Consider the following 24,562-nt stretch of genomic DNA (forward strand, 5'->3'; position numbering starts at 1 on the left):
CCGTCCTTTAACGCGCCACCTTTGTGAAACCAGCACGGACCCAGGCTGCAGGCTTCGATTTTAATGTGACCAAACTTTATTGGAAGTTTTGTAGTTAGCAGGACTGTTAAGAAAGCAGAATATTTTACATCTCAAGTATAGTTAAGAGCTAATTCTCATGAGAGTACAGTACAAAGAAAAGCTAATATAAAAGGGCATCCTCCTTCCACCGTGGTTTGAGATTCCATTATCTGTAAAACAAAGTCCAGTTTAGACACGTACTAAGCTTTAATGCCAGCAAATCAGAAAGTTTCACTGTTGAGATGGTTTTATTCCAGAGGTTTCTGCAGTGCAGCGTAATTCACAGCCATAACAAAGAGATTCCTGGCAGCTTGATGCAAGTTGGGTTTCAAAGTTGTCAGAAAGGCCTTAAAACATCATCTGCAGTTTAAAATGAACTCCAGGTAAAAAAAACAAAAGGCAAAACCAAAAAAAAACAATAAAACCCCACTTCAAATGCACATGAAATGCAAAAGTAATGCCCTGCAGGCTACTGCAAAGTGATGACTTGTCCTCAATGAGATCTGTCCTTCAGCACAGCTCCTGGGTAAGCACCAAAACACGCTTATGCCAGCGATGGGCACAGCGTTCCAGTTGCACTGAGGAAAACAATCGAGTAGGGAGCCTTCAATTGATCAGAGGCAGTTTGGAGAGAGAAGGAAGACAAACACCCACCTTGCACTCGGTTTGAGATGCTTTAGTTATTGGAGACTGAGCACAAAACTGTATCTCTTTTAAATCCCAGTTGTGCCCTTGGCATGTACTAAAGTGCATGAAGTTACCATTTTTTAGAGCAGGCCAGAAAGTCCCTTTGAAATTGGTCCCTAAGCGCTGCAGTAGCATTTGTAGGGGCAAAATGAGTGTGTTGCAGAGAGCCTGTTTCACACCACTGAGAGTGCAGAGAAACCCTGCACATTGTTAGTGAAACACACACTGAAGCTCAGGAGGGATAAGAGCAGGAGGACAGAACAGCTCTGTTCCCATGCTGTGGGGGCAGGGATAGCTTCATCAGGTAATTCCACAGCCAGATACTTGTTTCCATGCACCTAAATGCACTCTTCCCAGGCTTGCAGAGTGTTTTCCTCGTTGAGATTGTTTGTAGGCAGGATTCCCTTCACGTCAGTGTGCAGCACAGAATCACTTTCCTGGAGGACAAATGTTTAAAGCTAAAAATACCAATTTTTAAATGCCCAGCACCTTGCAGCAAGTTTGCTAGTAAAAGGCCAGTTTATTCTTCATCATCATCATCTTCATAGTAACGATTCCTTTTGATCTGTTCTTCCACAGACAGATCTTCCATATCTTCAGCCTCCCAGAAACCAACGTCTTGGGACCTGCGATTCTGGCGAGGGGACTCCTTCGCACTCATGACATTGGCTAAGCTGGAACGTTTAGGAGAGTTTGGTTCGAGCAACTCCTCATTTGGAGTTTCCTGCTCTTCCTCATCTGTCTCTGCATTCACCTGGCCATTCTCCACAAAGTTATGCTCTACTGTTTTGATACCAGACAATTCCCGTTCTTCCTCTGCATCTTTCTCTTCAGCACTCTGGATGTTCCTATTCTCAACCTTCTCCTTTTGCTTCTTGTCTACCACGACCTCTCTTCTCTCCAGTTCCTCACACCTTTTCTCTGCCTTAGAAGGTGAACTCTCTGGTTTATGGCCTTTAACAGATATCGTTCTAAATGAGGCTGCGACTGTAAAGGGACGACTTCTTTCCTTCAGCGAGGAAGATCTTCTCAGCTTCTTGAGATCCAGATCCACATCCTCCAGCACATCTGGCTTGGAAGTCTCTTCTTCTGGGGGCCATTTGGGTTTCAGTACTTTGATGCCCTCATCTAAGGCACTTCCTTGAGGACTTTGGTCAGATGGAGGTGGCCAGGCAATCCTGAGCTTTTTTGTTTCTGCTGGTCTCTCTTCTCTTTCAGGCACAGCTGAAGCTTTTGCTTCCATACTTGCTGCTAGAATTCCTACTTTTGCAATGGGGGCATCCTCTACTCCAGGGCTTTGTGGACTTTCTGGTGCATTCACAGCGTGGACGGTTTTCTCTGGTGATTCCTCACACTCAGTTTTGCCTGCCCATAGCTCCTTATGCTGCTTGTGTCCAAAGCCTTCATCGTAATTGCCTTTAGATTTGAAGAGCTGATTGAAGTGAGGCTTGCAGTAAATGTTCCCACGCAGAGACGCGTATGTCCCAAGACTGTTCAGGAAAACACAAAGCCAGCCGTTAGCATCCCGTGCCTCAGCCACCGAGACGGGTGTCCATTTAGTTATGTGACTGAAGAGATTCAATTTCAGTCTCCCAGCATGCTCAGAAAAAGAGAAGCTTACAGCTCTCATGAGCTTGTACAGCCTTCTTTTCAAACCTCAGTAGCTTTTCCAAAGCTGGGCGTTATTTCCCCCCCACCCCCCCATATAAACTTACATGGAGAGTTGAAAAATACACTGCATCAAGTGCAAAAGCCACTGGCAGAACTAGGACTGAGTTACTGTTCCTACACTCCTCTAACTCACTGGGTTGTGGTCACCTTCAGCCCAGCTAAGCCTGAGGAGCATCCTAGCTGCTGCAGAGAAAAGCCACACTCTCCAGCCAGCAGCCACAGCAGCACATTTACCTGAGTTTACTGTTGCAATAGGAACAGCGGAAACAGCTGATGTGAAACACCTGCTGGTTGGCAAAGAGCCTTTCCATGGGGTACACGGTCTTCTGACACCCAACACAGGTTTCCTTCACTGGCAGCTGAAACTTCTACAGGAAGGAGAGAAACTTAGTAACTGGCAAAGGAATCAGCCCTAGAGGCCTTGGCTTGGGTTCATGCAGGGCTTCCAGGGCTCTCAGCAAGAGCTGCAGCAAGGCACTTCCTGCAACTCGAGGCTAATTACAGTGGAGTGGGTTCTGGGGGGCAATGAGTGAGGAAGGGGCTGGGGCAGACACACAGGATTGCTGGGGCTTAACAGTGAGCCAAGATTTTGTCCCAGTGGATTCCACAGCTGAAGCTTCACAAGTTGAGGAGGAACAAAGAACACACCAGAACTGAGTTACAACTTTGCTCCAGTTCCCAAAAAGCTGCCTGTCTCTGCAACCTCCAATTTTCTTGACAGGAAAGTGATACAGAAACACTCAGGTAGATTACAGCCAGTGTGAGACTTACCAAGGTTTTAAAAGTGCTGCAGAAAGAGCTGAAATAACCTGAAAATAAGAGGTAGAGGGTGGGAAGGGAAAGGAGTAGAACAGGCTGCTCAGTGCTTTGGAAATGATCCACTTTTACTCAGTGCTCTGCAAGGGGAGGAAATGGTCTCAGCACAGATGCAGAGAGCAGGAAACTCTTCTGGTTTCATTTGTAAGCAATTCCAGGTCTATCAAAGAAACCATACTCAGATTTTGGGACATGCAGCCCTCAAAACTTTCTCAAGACTTAAAGCCAGCAGGGCTTTGAGGTTAAACAGCTACAATTGTTTATGTGCTCACTGAGAGAATTTCCTGAGCATTTAGTGCAAGAGTAAACTTGCACACCGAGGGGCTGAGCGTCAGCGCTGTGCTGTACGGCCGCGATTTCAGGTCGGGTTTTCCGACAGCATCAAGGAAGCAAGTACATTGTCTGTGAAAAAAGGTCACTTGATGCCATTCCCCTCTTGGAATCTACAAAGGTTGGCCAAGAGGGAAGAGATTTTAAAAGGAAAAAGCAATAACTCCCAGTTGAAAAATCGGCCACCTCGGGCTGCACATTGATGACAACGTGAGAGAAAGCTGAGGCTGCACAGCACAGGGCTGCACAGACACATTGCTGTCGTAGCTTTTTTCTGACAAAGAATTACCTGCTACAAACTTACTGAAAGCTTTAAGGCAAAATATGACAGCTAAGGAAAAGAAACAGGAAAGTCACAGGAAGACATAATTACAGCCATTTCTTTATACCAGACGAGAAACAATAGTTAGGCAACGAAAATGACAATGTGAGGGACAGATTGCTGAAGACAGAGCCAGCTGGAGTCAGTTTGTCACAACCATGAAGTTTGCTGCCAATTTGATTCCAGTTCAGTATGTATTTCGAGTTTTAAGGCACTGCTTGAAGCTACAGTAGATTCAAGCTCTAGTGAAGAGGACAGCTGGGCCAGCAACAGTTCAGGTTCCTTTGAAAAGGACCCACAGTTCCAAGGTGCTGCCACAACTGCATATGAATCCTGAATTTTGAGTCACTACACTGAGCCTGTGGTGATGCAAACAGACATCCAATCCTGCATGCCTGCCACAGGGAGCAAGGCAGCAAACACTGGCTTGCCCACCACAACTCTCCTTGAAAGCTTAGATTTGCAAGGTGACACGACACGCTGGCGGGTGTCTCTGCAGCACACATCCCCGTCTAAGGAAAGGAACTTACTTGTACAGCAATGAGCCCTATGTCTGATGGAGAGGCCTTTTGGGGTGTGAAGAGAAAGAAACTCCTTTGCAGGCATACTACAGAGAGGAGCTACAGGAGGAAGGTGAGGCCCAATAAAGACAAAACACTTGAGAGAAAGCTGAGAGTTGAGCTCACATTAGGAGGGAAGCAGAAGGCAGGAGCAGAGGTTAGGAACCAAGAGCAGGAAACAGAAGCTGGAAGAGACAAATAGGAACCTTGCATGAATAAAGAGCTCTGGGTTTCTATCTTGACAGTGCAGCATCTACATCAGTAACAAGGTAGAGAGCTAAAATGGTTCTAGTAATATAAAGAGCCCAGGACCAAGTTCTCATATGCTGTAACAGACTGAGACAGCAAAAACCATTGTAGGCAGCTCTAATTTCACATACTGGCATCTGTACCCCAGAACACGAGGAAGCCACATCTCACTGCTCTTCATGAGGTCAGTGCTGTTCCTCTCAAAGATGGGGAAAACAACAAAAGCACAGTTGTTTCCTCAGGAGTGAGCCAGGAAGTCTGTGGCAGCCCAGGGAACAGGCATCTCAACTCCAGACAGCCCACGTGACAAGCACAGTGTGACCAAAATGTTCAGCGCTGCTGTTTGTGTGACTAATAAGATTAAGCAGATTCATTTGTGGCCTAGAAGTTCTCTTTCTGCTTTATAGCTCTCACTAGAAAAAGAAAGTAGCATTAAAGACTTGTGCCACAGAATGCCAAGCCCAGTCTTTGTGCAGTCAGTCACCACACTGCCCTTACTATAAAGTTGCAACCAGTCGCAGTTATCAGCTGGAAGAGGAGGGGACAAAGCCAAGGCTCAGCCTAATAAAGGCTCTGAGGATCAGTATTGGGCCCTCAGTGCCAGTCTCCAGGAGCACTGCCTTTACAAGAGGCATAAGCAGGCCCTGAGATGACCCTCAGACTCCTTTTCCCACACTGAAGAGAAACTGACTCTGTTGGCAGAAAACCTGCCAACTTTGAGATGCTTTTCCATTCTTATTTAAAGATCCCCCATGAACACAGCCTGATGAAGGCTGGTCAGAGACTGACCATTGCTGCCAGACCCTTTGTGACCCCACTGGTTGCATCAAGGCTTGTCAGTACTAGAGAAGTTAGTCTCCAGTGTTTGAGGACAATAACTAGCTGCTTTACCTTCACTGCTTTTGGCACAGATGCATCTGCCTGGCCAGCTGGTTTAGACCCAAAGTTCTGCTGCTTCGTGCTGACAGGTTTCTGAGCTTCTGTCTCGTTCTCCAGGTTTTGGCCAACTAAAGGAGCAGAGGAGGAAGAAAAGGCAATTAGAATTACCTCAAAGCCATGGAAAGCTTCTGCTCACAAGACCCAAGAGCAATCCTACCAGAAAAGGACTACCATTTTTCCTTGAACACCTGCTATTAAACCCTTACACCAGATTCTTACACATGATCATTCTGCTTCTCTGATTTACCAGGGAAATATACAGGTTGATGTGCAAAGGAAACTCATATGTTGGGATTCAACATCTAGCTTGTGAGAACTGTTCTTCACCTCTGCAAAGTGCCCATGTGTAGGCCTGAATTTAGGTATAAAGCTCAGGCAACATGACAATGTGCTGATGTACTTTACTGAATAGGAACTTGTCTCCCTCTGATACCACCAGAGACACCCGGTCTTGCCCTGCATTAACAAGTATTTCAGCCTGTTGGTTAATGCAATGTTTGCCAGAGCTATTTAAGTCCAAGCAGTAAGGAAGCTCCACTTAAATGTGTTCCAGAGAAAACAGGAGTTACAGATGTCTTCAGATCACAACTGCAAAAGACCTTCTAAACCTGAGAGAAGTTCTTACCAAGTTTGAGTTTGGCACAGGACAGATTTTTAGTACAAGTTTTTATTGAGTCAAATTCATCACTTGAGGGGACTGATCCTAAGCAGCCTACACACAAAGTAGGCTGCTTCACACACATGCCTGCACGCTGGGCAGAGTGAGTGGTTTTCCTTAGCCACGAGCTTTACTCCTGATGAGGCAGAACAAGTGCTTACCATTGCTGTCTTCTAAAAGGCCAGAGTGAGGAGACAAGCTGTTCTCAGCTGCAGAAACCTGCAAGGACAACGAGCACCTTTGACCTTCTGAAGTCTGAATAGTCATGGCCTGAGTAACACCAGGCAGCTTGACACCATAAGCACTTGAACAAGAGATCAACCACCATGAAACTTTTTGGTTTGTAAGGCGGGAGTCAGCTGAACAAGGAGCCAAGAACACGAGACCATCCTCAGAGCATTACAGCTCTTGCAGTGTTCTGAGCATCTGCCATAGCATTCACAAACACAGACATCATCTTTTGTTTCCCCACACACCTTTATCTATTCACAAGTCTCAAAGATTTCACTGATGTGCCTCTAAAAATCCCCTGACCCCCAGCAGTTTGTGTTTACTGGAAATCTCATGGCTCTCCCCAGCATTTGACAAACCTATGTCATTTAAGCATTTAACAGAGAGTGCTCTTTGGAGAAGGGGGGAACCAACCACAAAACAATCACAGAGCAAAAAACCCCAGAAAAAACCCAGCTGAATTCTACAAAAGCTTCTGTACTGGGACAGACAAGCCTGGATCCATCCTCCTTTGAAACCACACAAGATTTTAGAAGAGATGGATATAAACCAGTTTCAGACACTTGTCATGTCACAGATAAAGCTCTTGATGCACATTTCTTTATTGAACTCGGCACTACTGCTATCAAATCAAATAGCTGTCAGCAGCTACACTGAGAACCTAAAGTACTGTAACAAGGTTAGCTGCAAACCACCACCAACTCACTGGAGTGATTGGAAGGTCCATTGCAAGCAACTGAAGTTGGCAAATTAATGAGGAAGCAAGTTAGATATATTAACATACCCTAGTGAAAAAACACCTATAACTTCAGCCTACTGGCAAGTGCATTGGCCTGTTGTGTGGCTGTTGAGTCACATATGTCTGGCTATGAAATCTTTCACAGACTCAGTGTGGAAAGTGACAGGGAAGGTTAGCAAGCTGCTTCTCTTTCCTTTTTACCACAGGATTCCCATTTCTCACATCTACTTCCAGGAGTTTTAATTAGGCTTATTTCCTCATGTCATTTCCAAAGGACAATCCTGGCTTTCAAACAATGTTTTACTGAGGTTCTTTGTTGGACCTGGACACCTCAACAAGTAACTTCACTTACAGATGGATACAGGAAATTTTATTCCAACACTCCAAAGGAACAGCAGGAGTGGCTTCTGATTTAACAGGTGTTCTTTTAATTAACTCACCTTTTAGCTAAAAGCAGCCCCAACCAGTTGAGCATGAAGCTGCTCAGCTGTCAGTGAAGAACAGCTGAAAGCACCAGTCTGGCCCCTTGCCCAAGGAAGGCTGGAAAGCTCTAAAAGCCCTCCTGGCATTAGGCTGCCACGTGTTCAGCACGGCTGGAATACACACTACCCCAATTATTATTATTCAGCTACTTTTATCCCGTCTGCTGTCTCCAGTTTTGGCACACAAATGCTTGAGCAGGCTTTATCATCTCCAATTCACAGAGTAATTTAGTCTCAATGTACAGCTGAAACTCAAAACCAGGAACAAACCCAAACTGGCATTCTCAGGCTACTTTAATCAAAATTTAGCCACTAAATGCAGAAGGAACGGTGACAAACTCTTTTTACTGCATCACACAAAGCTTCTCAGGGGCTTTTTTTCTAGTGGGGTTTCTTTTTTGCTGTTTTATAAAGCAACAAAACCAACCCCACACACACAAGACAAATACCTTGCTGGGAATCGTTGTTTTTCAGTCAGAGAATACGACACAGAAGTTTCAGTGGCGTTACCACAGTCATCAAAAACTGATGGCAGAGTAAAAGGAACCAAACATAACAGAGAACCCTCACAAGGTCATCAGAGGTTTCAGCCCTGGTCAGTTCCTGAAGCCATCAGAAAATATGTAGGAGTGATATTGACACTACAGGCACATCACTGCTGAGCAGACAGGGCAGCTCAGCCAGCAAGCTTCAGTGTTGTCTCTAGATATTGTGTACAACTGCTTAAGAGTCTTCCACAGAGATTTGTTAAGCTTAAAATTCAGAGAGAGTCTGAAAACCACCATAAAAATAAGGAATTCTGCAGCATGTGAATGATCTGTGTCAGCTGCTCAGAGTCCCATTTCTACAGGGCTGAACAAGTCTCTCAGCTGTGCATCTTGAGACGAGCTCCACTTAAAGTGGAGTCCTTGATCTTCACCAGCATGAACATCTTACCTTCTCCCCATCCTGACAGGAAATGGAGTCCTCAGGACTTGGTGGCATATTCTCCTTCTGCTCAGATTTGTAATTCTTGAGTTCACTTTCACTGGCTTGAATCTCATTCTATAGAATAAAGCACTTGAAAGTTGACAGGTTCTTTTCCCCTAGGAAAGCACTTGCTTTCCATTTTCCCCAAAGTCTTCTAAAAACTGTTTTCCTGCTATACACAGGGATAATTAAAGGGGCTTAAAAATCTGCACAAACTTGGTGATACATTCTAATGAAGGAAAAAAAAAGACAGGGCTGTAGTATTTTGCCAGACTCTGTGGAGATAATAACCCCTTTTCTCTGCTTCCAGATCCCTGTTTAAAATAAACTCTCATTTCCCCTGCTGAATCCACATCTTCCCTCTCCAGAACTATTAACTCTTCATCTGAAGTGACATGTTAAAGACTAGCACAACCTAAAGCACTGAAAAAACATCCTTCACTAGAAAAGCAAATCCTACCTACTCTTCCAAACTAGTCAAAGACCCAATTATGTTATTTACCATGATTTTTGTTCCTGACAAACTGACTTAAGATTGTCACAAAAGGATCTTTCAGACCTAAGGACACCCAGTGAAACCTCGTGTTTCTTTCATTGCCACAGGATACAAGATAATTGGAGAAAGACTCGTGCCTTTCACAAGGCATCTTCTCTGTAATGTGAAAGAGGAACAGCCAAACACCAGCATCTTCCTGGATGTTGTAAACAAGTCTGCACAAAACCAGCCTGGTCCAACAGGTAAGTAAAATGACAGACCTACAATGCATAGCTCTCTATGCTGCCCATCCCTCCCTCCCCTTCCTGCATCACTTGCAATGCAGAGAGACACTGCTGCTCATGCTTACTCTAACCAACCATAAAAGTGTCTTTCAGTTTTAATCCAGGCCTAATTACACCACAATGCCCTCAAACCAGCTGTTCCACAGGGAGCTTATGGATTTCCTTTGTAGTACAGATGTGACATTTTAAGAGAAGGGAAGTACAAATACCACACTACCATATCAAAAGAGCCCTGGTTGCTTTGCCAGCAGGGAAGGAGGATATCCAGGAGTTACTGCTGTTGATTGGAACACAGAAGTACTGCAAACATTGGCCTTCAAGCTGTTGTTTGCTCTGCCTTACATGCTGCCTGTGCTGATCTGCCAGGCCACAAGCAAAAGAGATGGAGCCAAATGGGACAGCCTAGAGCATCAGGCTGGACTGACACTCAGATAGTGCTGGGGATTTGCAAACAAGGGTCTCAAGAGACATCTATGATAAATCTCTTGCCATTAGGTTACAATTTAGTGGATCAGCTACCATTCTGAGCCACAAACTGGGAAAGGCAATGCAGCAAACCGAATCCAGGCGAGGAACAGGATGTTGAAATCAGCAATTAGCAGTTAATCAGATTTGTTGCACTGGCTGCAATTACTTTCCATTCATGTAGCAAAGTTGACTCCACTTCCCTTCCAAGGCTTGGAGAATTAGTCCCATAGTGCACATGAAATTCAGAAATCATTTCAGCTAGGTACAGACTTTATCTCTAGGGAGCATGCACTCTTCCAAAGCTCAGAACCATGATTTTGGGGGTTTATTTCCACTGTTTTGTAACTTCCAAAGGCCCATCCTCCTTAAATTTACCACGCTGGTTAATGGAAGTCACACTTAAGCAACAGAAGTTCTCATCATTACATGAAAGTATCAGACAGTTCCAGGAAATGTACCTAAGCACTTTTAAACAAAAGCTTAGCTTCTTTCAGTCTCTTCAGCATCAACACTTCATGATTCAGTAATTGCTCATTTCCTGATCAAATATCTACAAAGTTGGCACTGGCTCATTCACTGCAAGAGTCTAATTGGATTCAGATAATGGGAAAGATGACTTGAAGGGAGGTGAAAAGCAAGGAGGGAGGAAAACTGACTGGAGACCCCAAAGCTGCAGGCCAAGAGATCCAGAATCTATGCATCACATGGCATTGAAAGTTGCTCCATCTTACCATGCCTCTGTTTCCCCTGGTTTATAGCTGATGTACAGCACAGAATTGAGTTTGTGGGGCTTTAAAGAAAATACAAACAAAAGCCAACAACAAACATGCAGAGAACTAGAGACATGCAGGAAGACAAAGAATGTCAGCAGTGTTTTAGAAGGACCTCAGTCAGGGTGGCAGCAACTGACTCCTTGGAAAGCTTTCAAGATTATTGCAGGAAAATGCAAACACTTAATTCTTCCTGCAGCATGTAAAGGCAACTCCTCACCAGAAATGACTCCTATGGAGACAAAAGAACTTGCAGAAGAAGATGGCATTATCTTCAAAGAGTCCAGTTTCCATAAGATCTCGCTTCTAGATTGAGGTTGGGACAAAAACTCATCTCTACACAAGCTAAAGAACAGACTTACCATGGTGATGAGGCCTGTGGAACTGCCCTGCTTGGACACAGCTGCCTGATACTTGGCCAGCCTGTCCTTTATTGACGTTTCTGTCAAGCGAGGCATGTCCAGGCTCTTCTTGGTCTCTGCCTTATCTGGGCTGAGTGCTGCACTAGTATTTACAAGATGCCCTGCAAAAAAGAACTACATGAATAAAGGATAACTTTCAGGAACACCAGCAGACCTGTCTACAGAAAGATCAAATCCTATCCCTTCACCTCTCCCCAAGAGCAGAGAAACTCCAGGTCTGCAGGGCATGGAAATGCTTCAAAGTCTCATGCTCCAAATCTCAGAATTCATTCAGCCACTTGCAACAGTTGCACATTCACCAGATGCAGCATCCAGACAGTGGCCTCAGCAGTAATGAGAACCAACAGATTTAACACTGAGGATTGTCTTGCTGTTACTGTCAAATGGAAGTGGCTGCTTTCTAAACGAGTTTGACTATTAAAAGTAGTTGTAGGATTGTCATAAGATTAAGACACAGGGGGAAAATGAGTTTCATTCCTTAACTTGCTGCCTCCTGTGCTTTGGTTTCCCATGCTTAAGGGTATAATGGTTTAATGAATTAAGTCTTGCTGTAAGTTTAAAATGTGATGCTCAAATGGACTGTACAGATGGAAGGTGTCTGCACTTCCATTTCTGAAGAGCAAAAGTCATTTCCATTCTGGTTATCAACTAGAACTACTTTATACAACTAAAACAACCCCAAAACCACCCCAAACTCAAAACTAAAGCAAAACACAAACCCTGTGGGTTTACTGACCTGATGTACTAGAGCTCTTCTCTCCGTGGCCAACATCAAAGTCCTCTGAAGAGATGCTGTTGTCAGAAATCCTCCTCCCAACTGCAGACTTCCTCTGGTCTCTGGGGACCTGCTGGAGACAAAATCCACCTATCAGCTGCCTGGACAAAGCAAGACTGTGCTGGATAATCCTTTAAGATGCACAGGTGTCACTAGCAAATCTGCTTTACTGGAATAAACAAGTCTAGCAGGTGACATCTTCTTTAACCAATATAAAGTTTGATCACAGACTACCTGACCCTCTGTCACCTGGAAAATGATTTCTCGAAGGGTTCAGTAGATGCTCTTTAACTCATTATAGTTGTGGAAATGTCAAAGAACCACAAAGATCAGATTTTAAGCCTTTAACTGCTGCAAATACAAAACTTCAGCCTGAATTGTTTGCATTTCATACAATTTCTTTTGAAGCTAATGGTCCTCTGGTGAAGACCTCAGATCACAAAGTGGATGAAAGGAGTGAGCTGTCAAGAGTTTGCTTGGCTTGTCAGCAGCAGAGAGAAAAACTGATACTGCTGTAATAAAAAGTTACCTAAAGTTCCTTGTTTCGATTTGGATAGCTCATTTCCTACCAAATGGTACCAAATCATTCCCTAATTAGGTCTGATAAGGCTGAAGCTTAAGCAGAAGAGTGCTAGAGAGAAATATTCTCAGCCATCCAGGGTAATCACTGTCTGCAAGGCTGCAGCACCGGGCAGGGTGTTTTGTGGCACTACCACACAGCTGCCCTGGCTGGCTGAATGTGATTTGATACTCATTTGTTGAGACCAACTCCCCAAAAACCTAATGCCAATGACACTGTGAAAAGAAACTTCAGCAGCTTTGATAAACACTCACAAAGGGCAGAGGTTAATTTGGCTTCATCGAGATAGGATGTTTCACAGCTGAAAGTCAACCTATAAAACACTGGAAGGTGACAGATCTTTGTTTTCACCCTAAGAAGAGTTAAATCACAGAGCAAGCCAGAAATTCAGATTGAGGCAGGTTTGGCAAGATGCTGCAACCACACATCCCCCTCTCAGCTTCCAATAAGTCTCTTATTTGCTGGTCACCAAACTGAAGGAAATTCCAAGCTCTTATTCTAACAGAACTGCACTGGAAGACAATCACTGGGAAAAAGTCAGGCTGCTCTGGCATCCAAACCAGCAACTTCACCAGATGGAAAAACCTCCTTTTCCATTAGCATGGGAAATATTTTCTATTTCTGTGGTTTAAGACTTTGGTAACTTTTGTTACTGGAAAAGAACTTGGCTATGACAAGCCTTTTCCTCCCATGGAGTGTTGATAGGCTCAGTTTGGGAGTGTCTGCACGCTTGTAAGAACTTGCAGATTCCTCACTCTGTGCAAATTGTCCTTAGATGCTTCTTATTCAGCCTGTGTCCATGTGACTGTCACCTTTAGCTTATGTGTCTGAAATTCTTACAGCTGGGTTTGACCTTTGGGGGTTGGTTTTTTGATGTATTTTGGGGAGGGTTAGTAATAGGGGCATCACACATTTCCTTGCACAAACACACCATGCACTTGGTTCCCTCTACAGCCCTGGCTGGGACACAATTCCTTCTGCCACAGCTTCTGCTGCTTCACAATGGCATTCAATACTCCTCGTGCCTGGAAAGCCTCAAGACAAAGAGGTGAGTGCAGCAGTACCTGAGCAGAGTTCACAGCATTTTGCCTGAGGCACAAAGAGTTGTTGGGCAAAAGACCAAATAGAAGTTACACCCATTCCATTATATACTAACTGTGTCAAATGTGACCCTGCATGTGAGGTTAGCTCCACAGGATGGTAAGTTTTTGCCTTAAAGGAAAAACACGTTGCAGATCTGCTTGCTCTTTCTTCTGATCCTCCTCATGCATGCTTTTGCTATCACTTACAGGAAGAATCCTTTGAAATTGGTAAAAGGCCTTCATGTTCTTTGCTTGGTGCTGAACCAAGCTGGACCCACAGCCCTGCCTTGAATGTGGTTAGAGCATGTTTCCCATGAAGATGCAATTAAAAATCTGCCTTGTATCTGCATAGCAGGAGACAGGGCAAGATCTGAATGAAAAACTGAGTGAACTAGGAGGTTTTGCTTATAACTCTGAAAATGAGAGTAGGTTTGTTTAGATTGGGTGATTCAGTCAGGAAATCCAGCCTTTAATCTGGATTCTTGCCACAGACTTGCCCAGCAACCAGGCAGTTTTGTCTTTACTGTCATGAAGTTACAGCCTTGTTGCTACTTCACTTATACAGAGAAGTTGTCAGCAAAGCTCTGGCAGCTCTTATACCTTAGGTAGACTCCAGGGAAAATTGCCACCTCTCAGCTGAATTTATGGCCAGACTTTATGACCAACTTAAGTGATTCTGTGAAGCCTTTCTTGCACCTAAACCAGGTGTTTATCAATGGATAGAGTTCAGGAAAGGCACAGATGGAAGAGGCAATTGCAGAGGTTGCAGTTTAGCTAAACTGACACCATTTCTTCTTACCTTAGTGAAAAAGATCCGTGTTCCTACAGTGCCTAATGACTCTCTTTGTATGTGACTGCATGACATCATCCTCCAGTCCTCAGATACATTCCCAGAAATCCCACAATAGTGCTTTCTAATGACAAAGACACCCCCTCCCCCCCTATGCTTCAAACTTCAGAGCACTTGGTGCCTTCTCCCTCCTAAAATCAAAAAGTAACCAGATGGACCTGAAACAGGAACAACCTGAACCTCACCTGAACAGTTCCAATCCCCCCTGTTGGGGATTTACCACGTTCAATCAGTTCGTAACAACATCTGAATGACTAAGCTTGACAGAAATACCAGCTCCAGGTTCAGTCAGCTCTGAAACAATTTATTCCCCAGGCTAAGATAAAGTTCCATTGAAGCCCATCTGCAAAACGGTACTTTCCTGTGGAATCCTGAGAGATGAATCCTCCGGCAGCAGTTCAGAGGAAGCGCTATCAGGGGACCCAGCCCGCCCTCTCCACGGAGGGGATGGGATGGGATGGGATGGGCAGCTCTCACTTCATGACTAAGACTACAAAAATCTAGAGTTGTGAAATGACCACATACAGCCCCAAACCCCACTTGAACGCTGAGGTGGCTCCTCTGAAGCCTTGACCCGTTACGTTTTTCAACAACTTGTGTCAAAAAAACTCGCTTGTTTCCCTCAGTGCTGCAGGAAAAGCACCCCCAGTAAAACAGAGCCGGGAGGAGAGGAAACCATGAGAAAACTGGAAAAATTCACCAGCATCAAGGCCTCAGGACTATGTTGCAAGTCACTAGCATATGCAACTCATTTTCTAGTTAAGCAATTCTCCCTGGGGACACACAGTCTGCAGTCCACATGCAGGATCAGATTTCATGAGCAGTTGTAGGAAAAATGCAAGCCCTGTGCATTTGCAAGTCAAAACTAGTGAAGGCAGGAGCTTGTTTGGCTATCTCTGCTTTTTTTTTTTCCTCCCCCCTCCAGTGAGGATTTTTCTGATAAGAAACATTTCTTAAGATACAAAGATGACAGAACAGCAAGCACTTCCCAGTACATCATACACATGTATCTGTGTGACTCACAGACTGAGAGGTATAGAAAACCCCTCTTAACTCTGGCTGTGCTTCCATCTCAACTGCCACCGCCCCAGATCCTTGAGCTCGCTTCAAACAGTTACTTTTTCTTTGATATATGTATATAAACACACACACACCTATTATTGACACAATTGGTGTTTGCATAACTCGATCTAAAGATACAAACAATCCCAACTTGCTTTTAAAGTCTACCACCATACTGATTTTTCCTCTCTCAAACCGTGTCCCCTTCAGAAACAAGTTAACTTCACGTTGCCAACGAGCCAATAGCAAGTAGCCACCACTCCAAACACTCTGCACCCATTTGTATGGCTCAATTTAACACCAGCTACATTGTGTTTCAACTAAAACAATGAACAGAATTATTTGCAGAGTCAAGAGTTCGGAGCCACTCCCTCCAGGGACACTTCCTGATGCCCGAGAGGGAGCAGAGCCTTAGTTTCCCCGAGGATTTGCAGGGACAGATGCTTACCTTGCTCTGAGTCGCTTCACCCTTCTCAAACATCATCTTGAGTTTGTTCAGCGGCACGTTGTATTTCTCCACCTTCCCCGCCGAGTCTGTGCTTTCGCTGGCTTCAGGCTTCACCCCTTCTCTGGGCTCTCTCAGACAGTTTTCCATCGCACCACTCTCCGGTGAGTGGCTTTTAAACTCGCTGCTGTCACCAGCAGAACGCTGCAGCTGGCCAGGGGTGCCCGGAGGGGCCCGAGCAGCAGATGTGGCAGCGGCCCCCGGCGTTTGCCCCTCGTCTGGGGAGGCAGCGGGGCTGCTCCCGGCTCCAAGCGCGGGGCTGGCGACCTTGTGCCTAACCTCAGCACAGCTGCTTCGTAGCGTTTCCTTCCGAGCCTCCGTTCCCAGCGCTGGATTCTCCCACTTCTTCTTTAGCACACTCAGATTCCCCCTTTTAAAATGAGGGGGAAGATTCTCTGTGCTCTGCAGAGAACGAGAAGTTAATTCCAGTGATATGCCTGATGAAGCACTCAAGCACTTCCTTTCTGTGCGAAAGGAAGCCCAAGGCTCACCACTGATCTCAGCTCTCTGCTTTTCCAGACAGCTGTGAATAGTTACAACTGTGCCACATGGAGAAAGCATCCAGGATAGGAAAGGAAGGAGGGGGGAGAAGAGAAAAAAAGTCAGGAGCTGAAGCAGGAAGTGAGCAAACAGGATGGCCTTATAAGGGAAAAGGGAGACAAGCTCTAATGAGTTAAATGACACACAAAAGGCTTGAATCCACACATGAAGGAATGGGGACCCAAATCCACACTGCAAGGGTCTCTAGTCCTAGGGCTGGCAAACAATAGCAAGAGCAGCCACAGGAGAGACGGGTGGTGTGCCAAAGGTTGCAATGTCTTCCAGCTGGTTCTGAAGACAGCATTAGCAGCCTCTCCAAGAGCTACATATCAGCCTTCAGAAACAACTACTTTTTTGGAGTTACAGTAGGAATACATCAGTTAACAGTGTTTTAGTCACAAGGGATCTGTCTTCAGTATTTTATACCATACAGCTCAAGTGCTGACAACAAATAGCTTTTTGCTCCCATCTATAAATACCTGATGGCTTCTGGGGGCTTCCTTCTATTTCAACACCTTGAAAGCTTCTGGCAGGATGCACACACACACACCAGTCACAAGCACTGCCTTCCCACTGTGAGTTAGGTGGCAATACATGGAGCAGCAGTAACTCCTCATGTTCCAGAGCTTTTTAGACTAGTTACCCTTGTGAGTAGTAACCTCTCCCCAGAATAACAGACCAGCTGTGTTTGATTCCAATCTAATAGGTGCCACTGCTGCCTTTTTGCTGTCTCTCCCTTATGGGGACCATTATGTATCAAACTCATTGCAAGTAGAACAGGTCTGCAAGGCTTACAGGAATTAAACAGGATTAGCAGCTATATTAGGATTTAAGTCTCTCACCCTATTACTCTTCTGGTCACATTTTGAACACTGCTTTGCACATTAACACAAATTCACCTAGACTTCAAAAAAAGATCAGCTTGCTTGCTGACTGTGTTTAAAAGAAAGTGCTAATGTCATGCAACAAATGCTGTAGAAGTACTCAAAATTGCACAGCAGGTTTCCACAGGAACAGCCCTGGACCTGATGCCCGTGGAGTCCTGGCACACTTCATAACACAAGTCATTCTTGTTTGGGACTTGCTCCTTCCCTGAGCACACAGAAGATTTAAGACTGGAGAGTAATTTTTAGAATGCTTGTTTTATCACACCTGTGTCCTGACCAGAAAGAGAATGAGTCCCCAACTATTAAAGAGATCAAGGAAACACAGTCTAACAAAGACTTACCTGCACATCCTGACAATAGTGCTGGTCTTTTAAACTAAGAATGAAACTGAGGCTGTGCCTGCACCAAGGCCAGCAATCCTAGTGCCTGGTGTTTCAGACAGGGTCTCCTGTCCCCCAGACACTCAGTGCAATGTAGTTTCCAGGAGAGGGTGTGAGGCTGTAAGAGCCAAAAAGGATGGCTCTCCCTCATCCAGGGGCATTTTGAACCCTGTAAACCACTTCAGAGAAGATCCCCCTTAACGTGTTCTCCAGCTATCCAAGACACACACAGGAGAGTTCAGAGGGGCTGGCTGCTGCTTTCTAAAATTTAGTTAAGAGAAGAGGTTTCCCACCACTGCCTACAGCCAAGAACAAAGAGGGGAATATTCATGTGTTGTGGTTAACTCATTTTGCCTTTTGCTTCAGAGCAAATTGGTGAGTCAACACACAGCTTTGGGAGAGGAACTGGATTTCCCCCTCCCCCTTTCATTCACACTGGGAGTGAATCAAAAGCCAGCACTATGCCAAAGCCAAGCTTTCTGTAGGACACATGGCAGCAACTTTGATATTCCAAACATCAACTGCCACAGAAGCACTGAGTGTAGGTGATCTGTTCTGACTGCAGGCTGTTGCTTATTGCCCAGGAAACAAATACTTACATTTCTTTTCTTCTCAGAGATGGCTTCTTCAGCTGCCTTCTGATACCTTTGAGAGAGATAAGAGAGAAAAACCCCACACAAACAGTTTTTAACCAGAATACTGAATGCTGTTCAAGACAGCTGAGAATCTCCCCTCCCTCCTCCCAAGGATTCTGTGCACTTCCCAGACCTATCAAACAAAACCAGAGGCTGGCAAAATAGTAGCAAATATTACCAGAGAAGTGCAAAGTCATAGACACATTTTAAGTGGTTCAGTTTACAATAGTAGCATACACTAATATTTCTCATCACCCAAGCACTCTGACTCTCAAACAGATACAGTTTACCTTGGAATAGCTGTATTGTTTCCGCCACCCAGCTGTCTGCTGTGTCCCCTTGCAGGAATAACTCGGCTATTTATACAGCAGCTGCTGAACCGGAGCAAATTACAGCTTGGCATAGGCAGAAAATCTACATAAGTGCCAGTTTATTTTACTATGCTGGGCTGTAAACTGCACCAATTCAGCAGAGCTTCATGAGCAGCTGAGCCATCCCAGTAGTGGAAACAGTAATCACAGCCCTCAGAAGATAAGCCAGCCTGGATCATGAATCAAAGTCCTCTAAGAAGCTATAGAAAACTCCCAGCAACCTGCACACCACTCCAGTGGGTGTAAGTACCTCCACAGCCAGGAGCACACAGCCCATGCTGATCAATGCATTGCACTTTGCTTCTGCAATGCACTAATTAGTCACAGGTGGCAAAACTTGTCACATCTAAGCTCTGCTTTTGCAAGGGAAGAAACATCACCCAGCATCTGCTTGGGCACATATTTTCTTACCTGTGGAATTCTACTTTTGATACAACTGTGAATGTTACAGGCAGTAAAAGAGACACTAATGTGATAATAGCCATCAGGCTTCAGTAACTGCTGGTGTCAAACCAATAACTAGTGGATATCAGGGGCTCATTTCCTTCCAAGAAGAGAAATACTACATGAATATATCTGCTCTGGTACCTTTTTTTTCTTTATAATCATTTCTTTTCCTGCTGTGAACAGTGTGCTCCTATGTGGAGCTCTCCTCTTGTCAGACTAGAGAGTAGACAAATTGCACCATTGCTAATTTCTGCTCTACAAGCTGCATTTATTGTGCAGACTGACAGCTGCTGGTGTAGCTGCCCCTGTTCAATCAATGCAAACACACTAACCCACGCCTCTCAACCAGAAAGGTTCCAAAATTTGAACGAGACATGCTGAGAAAGCAAATTTAGAAGAGAGATCAATACTAGCAGAAGCAACAGAGAGAGATGGAGAAGAAAATTAAGTACTTCACAGGAAAACAAAGACTTATGAGTCCCAGGCAGCACTCAATCTAAGTTAGCCCTTCACAGCACACTGGGAAGTCTCTGCTGTTGCAATTTGCAGCTCTCTGACCTCACAGAGCTCACATCTAAACACTGTATGGAATTAAATTAGTATTTTCACATACAAATATTTAAGTAACAGCAACTGAGGAAACTTATGCTCCTCACTGGGAGTGGGGATGTTGGCAAAGCCAGCAAGCAGAACTGTGTTTTCCAAGGAACTGACACTGCTTATGCAGAGGGATGCTGCTTGATTAAGGAATAACAGTTTGGATTACTGGTAGTAAGCCCTTTTCAAAGGATTACCAACATTTAGCAAGATGACCAGGTTCTGTAATCAAGCTTCAATGAATTAATAAAATTACCTTAACAAGAGCAGTCAAAGCAAGCAGCTTCTCCCTAGCATGGAGTGCTTAAAGAGTAACCTGAAGAGCTACGTTTGTGTCAAGTTCAGATTGCAATTATCCTCCCCCTATAGACTGCATAAAGTTTCTCCCACACTCAAGACTTCAATACTCCAAAACCTTGCTATGCTATTAATGGAATAACCCAGGAGACAGTTGCTCAAATCCCATTCAAAATCCATCAGTCTATATAATTGCTTAAGGAAATAAAAGCTTTACCAGACAACATGTACAGGCAACTACCACTCAGACTCCTCAGGGTATCAAACCCTGCTTTGTGATTTCACTGTAACCCATCATCCATCTCTGAGATAAGAATAACATTCCTTTTCTTTTGCAAGACATCTGGAAGGGGACATCTGTGAAGAATAGAGCCCCTGTGAAAGCCTAATGGCAACAGCCACCTGCATTCCACTACTGTGCCCTCAAAGCTGCAATCTGTGGTTCAACAAGAAGCATTCTACTTTATTTTCTGACAGCAGGAAAGTACAGATGATAATTCTGATTGATCAAACAATATGTCAGCAAGTAGCAAAGCTTTTGCTCAGCATATATTAAAGCAGAAATTCAAATGTCTCCAGATTACATTATTTCTAAGATGCAAAGCAACTGCCAGGGAAGTGTTCACTGGTCAGGGCAGCAGCTGTCAGCCTGCACACGCAGCCTGTGTTCAGCAGCCTCGCAGCACTTACTTGGAGAACCTCTCCACAAGAGCTGATGACTTATTCTTGTTGACTAGAGAAAGCTCTTTTGCAGTGATTTTCAAAGACTGTGAAGTCCATTGTCTTCTGTTGAACGGGGAAGGCTCCATCTTATCACCACCAATACCTGCTCAGGAAGAAAGTACAGTGCCAGTCAATAGGAACTATGTGAGCAGAAAAGCAGCTTCCCAACCGATGGTCCGATGTGAAGTCACCACTCAGGTGCTCCCTGTGTACTAGTGCCACTAAGTCCTGAGCATGGGCTGTCAACTGGCTTAAAAAAAAGCATCAGATTAAAATGATGATTTCCTCTACACCAGCCACAGTGACAGGGGCAAGAGATAAGTCCTAAGCCAGGAGTAAGCAGCAAGCTGTGATTGAAGAGGATGCTGATATGAGGCTCTGTACTTCCCACACACACACACAGGCTCCAGGAAGCCCTAATATGCCCTCTCTTGTTCTGCTTTCTAAACCAAATGCGCTGGCATTTATGTAAGAAGGCTTGAGTTATGAAACCAAAGAGGATGTAATTCCTATGCAAACATTTTTCATTCAGTCCCATGGTGTTCATTCTTAACACAGCAGCCGTTTCCTCTGAGAGCCAGAACGAGTCTTCTGTTCATGGAGGCAGCTGTAAACCTCATGTTGCAATAGCTATCAGTTACCTAGAGGAATAGTTGCAACTCCTCTGTCCTGCAGTAAATGCAAAGAGATTTTGTACAGCCTTTCACCACAGAGCCAACAAGACAGCACTGGAATTTTTTGTAACTCTTTTTACATAGTTTTCTTTTGAGGAGGAGGAAAGGAGGGGAGATTAATTTAAAGAGCTCTCTGATAAGACAAAAATAAAGCTTGTAGGGCAACGCCTTTCCCTTTTTCCTCTTTTCTTTTACCCCTGGTCTCATGTCACACAATTGCTGCAGCAAGCTCACTAACTGATCCTACTGTGCTAACATCAGACAAGCTGATCCCTTGCTCACATTTACCAGCTGTTTCTTTAACTGATTTGCACCATTAGGTCCTAAAACTCTGGAAGTCCAAGTACAGGTCTGCTTGACCTGTACTCACACTGCTTGTCACGCTGTAAATGGAAACACCTTAAGACAACTTGATATCAACAGTCAACTAAAAGTTGGAAACACAATGCTTCTGAAATTCTCACAGGCATGTACTGCAACTGCTGAAAAATGACAAAGACTTGGAATCCTCTAACACCTTGGTCAGGAAGAATTCAGCTGCAGCAAGTCGAGTCTCACTGATGGTGAAAGTTGTTGAGTCTCAGCAGCTCCCAGTGCTGAAAGAGGAGCTTCTGGGTGTGTGAAGTGCCAGCTGGGACCAGAGGAACCTCTCCAGTGCTGCACCCTGCTGCTGCACAGAGATAAAACAGGCAGCACACGAGCATGTTTGCAGTCCTGATGGATGTAGTCAGGAAGAGTGGGACTGAATTCACCTGATGCAATGGAGGGAACAACACACCAGGCCAGGACGTGTTTTTTCAAGATGGTGATTTAGATGATGCTTTTAGATGTACAGGTTGAACTATCCTGGCAAATCAGAAAAGTTACACTGTTTTTGTTGTGATGTTGACACATTGAAACTACTTCTCAATGTCACATTTCCAGCTGTGACTTAACTCCAGCTTCAGAATTGCATCTCCCACTTACAGCAACCTCTGAAAAGCATCCATATCCCCTCCCACCCAGCCAGGGAAGCTCAGGCTGCAGAGTTACTTTCAGAATCCATGCTCTCTTGAAAACATCCTGCATCATCAAGTTATCCTCTTCAGTTATCCTGGGAACTTTCATCCAGCCTGGCCTAAGAGGAGGATGCTTTCCATTTGGCTGGCTTAAAATAGTTACCAAGTGCACAAATGATCATCCTCAAAGAAAAAGGATCCAATTAGAACACTTGATCTTCTCTCTTTTAAAAAGCATTTTGCACATGCAAATAAACACACATTTCTGTGATTACATGATACAGACCCTAATGTCAATGCTCATCAGGAAACATATGGCATATAGCTTTAATAAAGGCAGAGGATACACACCCAGATGATAGACAAGAGTTCACAGGTGAAAAGCAGAAGACCACGTTAAAAGAAAGTATTCTAAATCAATCAATCAGCCATGTCATGCTACAGTTTGAAGTTTGTTTTATGATTAATCTTGAGCCAAAAGGAGATCACCTGAAGCTCCACTTAGCAGTTTAAACTGCCTTTCACAGAAGAGGCAGCTCTGCCCAGGGAACAGTAGTGGGGCATTCATTAGGAACCTCCCTTGGCAGAGAGAACAGGTTGCTCATTGACATGCACCTTCCATGGAAGGACAGTTCCAGTGAAATACTGAGAACACCAAATCTAGTTTAATTGTTCAGCCCATAAGCCTGGTTTTGATGCCCAAGCATTCTGTTGCTGCTTGGGCCAATCACTGTTGGCAGATGCATTTTCTCCCCTGTTGTGTTTCTGTCTCGTTTCCCTACTGTTTTCTCCATTAAAGCCCCAGGTACATTCAGACAGTCAGGCCTGTCCTGCCAAATAAAAACCTCTCTTTATAAAGGCAGCACCCCTGCTAGGACATCCAGAGACAAAGTTAAGGAGCACATTTAGAGTATCAGTCACTAGTGAAGACATAAACCAGAATCCTGAGATGCCCTGAACCCTGTGCTCCTACATTTTTGACACCATTCCATGTCCTTAGCACTATCCCATACATTTATAGCTTCATCATCTTCAAGCATCTCTGTACTTTTTCTGCTGCTCTTTCTGAATAATGTATTCCAAGCCATTTCAAGAAGCAGTCCTTTATTAGTATTCAAATTCAAACAAGATCATGAGCATTCTGCATATTGCAATAAAGACAGGTTATGCTGAAGACAGCAGGGAGTGCAGAGGAGACAGAGGAGGGCACAGGGAACCTAGAGCAGGGCAAGTTCTTAGGGAAAGGGATGGCTGGGACTGAAGCACTATAACGCACCTCATCTACCTCCAGGAACTTTAACCGAGAGTTTAACAGTACGATGGAAACCCCGCGTATCTGGATAGGTCCGGGAAGCAAAGCTTCTCCCTAACACCTGCCCCAGCGTGGCACTCCGCGACTCCTCCCAGGTGCTCCAAGCGCCCGCGAACCGACACGTTCTATTAGCCGCGAGTAGCTCATTAACACGGGCGCCGGGCCCGAGCCCGTCCGCAGCCCGCGGCCAGAGCAGGTGCCGGCCCTCGGTAGCTCCGCGCCCGCGCAGCGCCGTTTGTGGCCGGTGAGAGGCGGGACGGGGCTGCTCCCGCCCGCGCCCCGCCGTCGCTGCCCTCACGCCTCAGCCCCGAAGCGACGGAACGCTGCCGGGTGCCGCCCGCCAGCCCGGCCCCGGGGGCTCCACACCGAGCCCGCTGCTCCCCGCGCCCGACAGCGGAGGGGAAGCCCTGAGGGCCGCGCTCCAGCCCGTCTCTGGGGCGAGTAACGGGACACCGACACAGCCCCTCGCACCCCGCCGCGGGGCTGCTGCGGCCCAGCGTCCGGCGAGAGCTCCCGGGAGCGGGTCCCGCTCCGGACAGCCCCAACCCCCGCCGGCAGAGCCCCCTCGGGGCCGGCCCGGCTCCGTTCCCCCCTCACGCACCTGCGGCCGGCGGGAGGCGGGTCCCGCGCACACCTGCGGCGATGAGGCGGCGACTGCACCTCAGCGCCCGCGGCGGCGCCGGGAAGCCGCGGA

At 45.4% G+C, this 24,562-nt stretch overlaps 1 protein-coding gene across 3 annotated transcripts; it reads right to left on the minus strand.

The window, feature by feature from the left end:
* Positions 1 to 53: 53 nt before the first annotated feature.
* LIMA1 (LIM domain and actin binding 1) lies at positions 54 to 24,562 on the minus strand. 3 transcript variants are annotated; one of them, XM_062015547.1, is made up of 11 exons: positions 24,470 to 24,562; positions 20,852 to 20,987; positions 18,414 to 18,459; positions 15,951 to 16,409; positions 11,890 to 11,998; positions 11,094 to 11,254; positions 8,681 to 8,788; positions 6,454 to 6,511; positions 5,587 to 5,702; positions 2,653 to 2,786; positions 54 to 2,237 (listed from the first exon to the last, which is right to left on the minus strand). In XM_062015547.1, exons 2-11 carry the CDS (start codon positions 20,968 to 20,970, stop codon positions 1,268 to 1,270), a joined length of 2,280 nt encoding a protein of 759 aa, XP_061871531.1. In that variant the 5' UTR covers positions 20,971 to 20,987; positions 24,470 to 24,562; the 3' UTR covers positions 54 to 1,267. The 3 variants fall into 3 exon arrangements, with proteins under 3 accessions (XP_061871531.1, XP_061871530.1, XP_061871532.1); XM_062015546.1 differs by having other exon boundaries at positions 11,890 to 12,001; XM_062015548.1 differs by lacking the exon at positions 8,681 to 8,788 and having other exon boundaries at positions 11,890 to 12,001.

The sequence above is a fragment of the Colius striatus genome, chromosome 26 (genome assembly GCF_028858725.1).
Source record: "Colius striatus isolate bColStr4 chromosome 26, bColStr4.1.hap1, whole genome shotgun sequence".
Taxonomy (NCBI): domain Eukaryota; kingdom Metazoa; phylum Chordata; class Aves; order Coliiformes; family Coliidae; genus Colius; species Colius striatus.

Coding starts and splice junctions, on each gene's coding strand:
- LIMA1 (XM_062015546.1), bottom strand. CDS start 20,970: ATGGAGCCTTCCCCGTTCAACAGAAGACAATGGACTTCACAGTCTTTG. Junction 16,410..18,413: donor TCTCTGAGAAGAAAAGAAAT/GTAAGTATTTGT, acceptor CGTTCTCTGCAG/AGCACAGAGAATCTTCCCCC. Junction 12,002..15,950: donor GTGAAGCGACTCAGAGCAAG/GTAAGCATCTGT, acceptor TTTTGTCTCCAG/CAGGTCCCCAGAGACCAGAG.